Source organism: Seriola lalandi, unplaced genomic scaffold (genome assembly GCF_002814215.2).
Source record: "Seriola lalandi dorsalis isolate HSWRI2012SDOR001 ecotype SW California unplaced genomic scaffold, Sedor1 jcf7180002054934, whole genome shotgun sequence".
Taxonomy (NCBI): Eukaryota; Metazoa; Chordata; class Actinopteri; order Carangiformes; family Carangidae; genus Seriola; species Seriola lalandi.
The window spans coordinates 140,825-145,738 of NW_019525486.1; the positions used below are offsets into that span (position 1 = coordinate 140,825).

Sequence of the window (4,914 nt, forward strand, 5' to 3'; positions counted from 1 at the left end):
TTATCTTTGGCCGTCCTCGATGAAGCTTCGGATGAATCTTGAAGTAGGTCTAAAAGAAAAAAGGAAAAACATGATGATATTTTATAAACAAAGTGATGGATATTAAAGGTAATTTCAGATATTACAAGTCAGAATCTGAGTTTTAACATGAATGACTGTGATAATGGTAAAGTCTAGGGGTCTCCAAATTATACTCGGTCTAATCAGGTCTCGCTTTACTGCCACTCACTATAATCTCTGATCACGTGGTACAGAAAATATTTCATGTTTTAGATAATTAGTCACCCTAGTAAAATAGTTACGCTACTAAATGACAGTTGTTAGCAATTTGACTCCATGATATTAAATTGGTTTGAAAATTATTATCTTCTATTATTATCTATCATCTATCCCTTAATGAATTTAAAGCCAGGGTGTGTTGCTGAATGTTAGCCCACCTACCTGTGTGTGTCTCGATGAAATCCATGTTCCCCTCCATCCTCTTACTCTCTGGCGGGACGCTTTCTGGGCTCCTGTGTAGATCAAGCACTTTTTGAACCTCTTCGGTTTTAGCAGTAAAGTATCTCATAGTATTTAAGTATAATAGAATCAGGAGAGCATAGTTGAAAGAGACCTACCTTTCATCACTCTGTGAGGCTTCAGAAGTGTCCCTCTTCATTTTCCTCGCAGGCGTGACGTTGCCTCTGCAGGATGGATGCAGTTCTGGCGATGTCCTTTCCTTGTGAGTGAAGAAGCCGGGATGCTGTGGTTGTGGTGGAGTCTGACATTCACGGATGGCGAGGTGGCTGGAGACGGCTGATGAGATCCTCAGTATGAGGGGATGTTCTTGGTTGCTATGCCAAGCAGGAGCGACCTGGCTGGGGACGTTGTGGCGGTCCAGGCCGGCGCCGCTGGTGGAGGCCTGAGGGTTCAGCCACGGCTGCTGGACCGACTGAACCTCAGAGACCCTGTTTTCGGATCTCAGACCCTGATCCCGACACACCTCCATCACTTCACAGCACGATTTCACGCTGGAAGAAAAGGAATCATTGACTTCAGCAACTACATCCATCCACACCATCAGAGATTCTACACACAGCACCTTAACGCGGACTTACTAGAAGCTGTTGGGGTAGCTCTCGGCGAGGTCGCTCATGGTGATGAATGGGTCCTCAGTAAGCTGGCTGGGTGTTATCCGTTCATTGAGGTCCAGATGAAGCATCTCCTTCAGCAAATCCACAAAGCTCTTCTGGTCCTTGATTTCTGCCATGGTGTCTTCATCTGCGAGATGACAGGGTGGTCTGACCTGAAGCAGATAAAATCACAAAGGTCATTAAAATCTCACCGTCTCAAGGAAATCTCTACACCAAATATTTTTCATTTTTTAAGCTGAAAATCTCACGTTCTCCAGGTCGTCCAGGGAGTTGAAGTAGTTCTCTGTCAGGGTGGTTTCTCCATATTCGAACGGGGTCTAAAGAGAGATAATATCTGATTTAGCTAATGTGTCCCAAACACAAGATGAAAGAGACAGACTAATGGAGGGACAAAGATAAAAAAGAAAGTCACTGAGTGTTCGTACCATTAATCTCCACTGACGTCTGCGGCATCTGTTCCTCTGGAAAAACCTCCTGGTTTTGACTCCGTCGTTGAGAAGTTGCTGCGGTAGCTGACCCTGAGTCTGCACAATGTGTCGTAACTGCAACACACAACACACTCACAAAGTCAGTTACACTTGGTACATATGAAAGATATTAAGATTTTTCTGTACCATAGTGTCGCTTAAGAAAATCGCGAAAGTAAATTGTAGGATGAGAATTGACACGGCTCTCATGTATGTGAGTTAAGTATGGAGCTAGAGCAGGGAGGCAGTTAGCTTAGCTTAGCGTAAAGACAGGAAGTTGGAGAAAACAACTAGCCTAGATCTCTTACCCAGAAATAGTTCTACCACTAAGACCACATATTGTTGTTTTTAATTTCCTGCCTGAGATGCAATATGCTAATTAGTTAGCATTTTGTAAAAACAACAATTTTATGTCCTGCAACTTTGTCAGGTAAGTGAGGTTAGCCGTTTTCCCAATGCTTTCAGGCTTTATGCTAAGCTAAACTAAGATAATCTCTAGTTTTAACTTGCAGAATCTTCTCATTTAGCGAATAAGCATATTTTGCCAAACGCTGAACTACTCCTTTAAAATATTGTTTTAATGCAAAATTAATTTAAATTATGAGCATTTTTTAAATCAATTTTTATTTGGCATTTCTGCTTTATTTAATAGAGACAGTAGAGATTGCTGAGCTGGATTCAAACCATGATGCAGTAAAAACTCAACCTTGCTGTGTGGTGAATGCTCTATGAGGTTATTCTACTTATATTATTTATTTCTAAGCTTTTTCAACCCTCAAAAATATTTTTAATATACTTAAATTGAAATACTGACCATATCGTATTCGCAACTTCCAGGGTACAGTACGTGGCCCAAGTACAGCTCTGCAGCAATGCAGCCCAGTGACCACATGTCTATGGCTTCTGTGAAGGGAAGCCCCACGATGACCTCTGGAGACCTTAAAAGAGGACATTAATTAGCATCAGATTATTTCTAAAGATATTTTTGGCAGTTTTGGTTGTAAAATCTTTAAAGCAGAACTCTGTCTTGTTGTCAGTTACTTACCTGTAGTAGCGTGGCTGTAGGTATGAGCCCCTGGCTGTCTGTGACACATAACGGGCCCAGCCAAAGTCAATGATTTTAATCTTGAGCGGCTGGTTTACATGGTCCACCAACATGATGTTGTCTAGCTTGAGATCCGCGTGCACAATTCCTTGGCTCCTCAGGAGCTGCAGTGCAGTGGCCATCTGAAGTCATGAATAAATCAGTAGAGGGTCAGCTGCTGTTCAGTCCAATACGATAGTAAGGATGTTTGTCAACCCACTACACAAAATAATAGTGACTTCCTCATAGGACCGCAGTGCATGTGTCACCCAGCTGGGCTTGCAGTTACTCATAGAGCTGTAGTTACGACCAGTAACTACTATCATCAGCTGGTGACATAAAAAAGTCAGTTGGAGGGGTATATTCAACCAGTGCTTGCAGCTTTTGTTAGCTTGATCAATAGCGAGCTACAGCTGATAAAATCTGCTGGTGACAGTTGTCATTTTAGCTGACAACATAAACAGTTGCTGCCTAGAAACAGAAAGCCCCATTGTTTTAAAAATGATTAAGGATTTTGTGTCGTAAACCTTATGCATACACTGCATGTGTGACACGTGCAACAGTTCCTGTACGCCCTTCACATTAGCCTGTAGTGGTACAGCTCAGGTGAGTGGCACCTACCTGATGCAGGATTGGGCGAATCTCCTTCACAGAGAGACAATAGGAAGGTCTCTCCTCCAGGAAATCACTCAGACTTTTGTCCAGCATTTCAAACTCGAGACAAATGTTCTGTCCGTCGAAAAAAGCATCGTTGTATCTGACAAAGTTGAATCTGTCTGAATCAAAAGCCCTCAGTTCTTCAAGGATGGTCAGCTGGGGAACATGTGAGATGTTAGACTTGAAGTGAACACAGTGTAAAGTTCTGTCGAAGCTTTGTGCCAATTAAACTCTAACACACATTAATTGGTAACCTACCTCGCACTGCACCTCAGGTGTGAAGCTGCTGTCCTTGATTATCTTCACAGCCACTGTTTCCTTGGTGGCTGTCTTAACACACTTGGCCACTTTTCCAAACACGCCCTCTCCCACAATAGACTGCACCAAGTAGTCAGAGGAGGGGGAGGAGAGGACACACAGGAAGGCCTGGGACTCATCACTTGAAGAAGAGGAGACTGACGAGCTTCTCTTCTCTTCTTCAGATGAAGGAAAATGATGTTGATCCCGATAATTTGTCGTCTACAGGAGAGCGGGAAAGAAAGGCGCAACATTAAGTCACACTTTGTCTCATACAATAGGACACCAGCAATTGTACACATCTTTACAACAAAGAGTTTATATAAAGGATGTGATTTGTCAAGATCTTTTATGGAGCGTGAATCAAATAATAGGTTAGGAGTAGAAATAGTAAGTTTCTTGTACCTGAATATTTCCATTTTGTGCTACTTCACTCTTCTACTGTACCACAATTTAAAGGCACGTATTGTATTTTTTTGCTACTATATTTACTTTGTAAGTTTAGTTATGAGTTACTTTACAGATTCACATTAATGATACAAAATGCAATCAACAGATGAAGGATGATGTGTGTTGTTATAGTTGAAGATAAGACGTTAATGAGCTCCAGGGAGAACGTCACCAGCTAACAGTGTGATAAGTAATTCAAATTAGCTTCACCTTTACCAGCTTTAAAATTAAAATTAATCAATACTTGAATATACATTATTCCAAAATGGGCTAATTCTTTGGTACTTTAAGTTGATGCTGAGTAAAATTTTGAATGAGTGACTTTAATTTGTAACTGAGAACTAACGATTGCTGATTGAAAATTTCACGTGAACACAACATTTTTACTCCCACTGATTTCAAATTGATAAATCTAATTGTCTTGCTTATTTGACCCTTGATCTCATCTCTTTTCATACAGCATCTGTTCAAAAGCCATTGCAAATTTGTTTTTCAGCTGACTATATAAATACATACTGTAAAACTTACATTATAAACTTTGGTTGTCACGATACAGTGCAACTACCTCGACTTATCTCTGCTCACTGTTCCTTAAATATAGTAAATGTTGACTCACATGATTAAAATGGAACTAAACTATATTATTTCACATTGCAACCAGTTCAGCTTCCTTGTATTTGGGACTGATTTGCACTGAAACAAACCAATTTAATCTACTTACCATGTTGTCACTCGATTGTTGAGATGTTTTTACATCTGTATATATATTCTAAACAAAAGATCTTCTTGCAGTTGAAATGTTGAAGTTGATCCTCTTGCTGGTTTT

The 4,914-nt window shown here is 40.6% G+C and overlaps 1 protein-coding gene across 1 annotated transcript; it reads right to left on the reverse strand.

Moving 5' to 3' along the window:
* LOC147817585 (homeodomain-interacting protein kinase 1-like) lies at window positions 1-4,344 on the reverse strand. The gene is made up of 11 exons (XM_087170218.1): window positions 4,333-4,344; window positions 3,600-3,860; window positions 3,306-3,497; window positions 2,646-2,827; window positions 2,415-2,538; window positions 1,559-1,675; window positions 1,382-1,450; window positions 1,098-1,285; window positions 918-1,010; window positions 618-857; window positions 1-49 (listed from the first exon to the last, which is right to left on the reverse strand). Exons 1-11 carry the CDS (start codon window positions 4,342-4,344, stop codon window positions 1-3), a joined length of 1,527 nt encoding a protein of 508 aa, XP_087026344.1.
* Window positions 4,345-4,914: the final 570 nt, after the last annotated feature.

Bases quoted from the DNA above. Each gene is read 5' to 3' on its own strand.
- LOC147817585 (XM_087170218.1), bottom strand. The intron at 3,498-3,599 runs GTAGGTTACCAA...CATGTTCCCCAG, and splicing joins CACCTGAGGTGCAGTGCGAG to CTGACCATCCTTGAAGAACT. The intron at 858-917 runs GTGGCTGAACCC...CAACGTCCCCAG, and splicing joins GTTCAGTCGGTCCAGCAGCC to CCAGGTCGCTCCTGCTTGGC.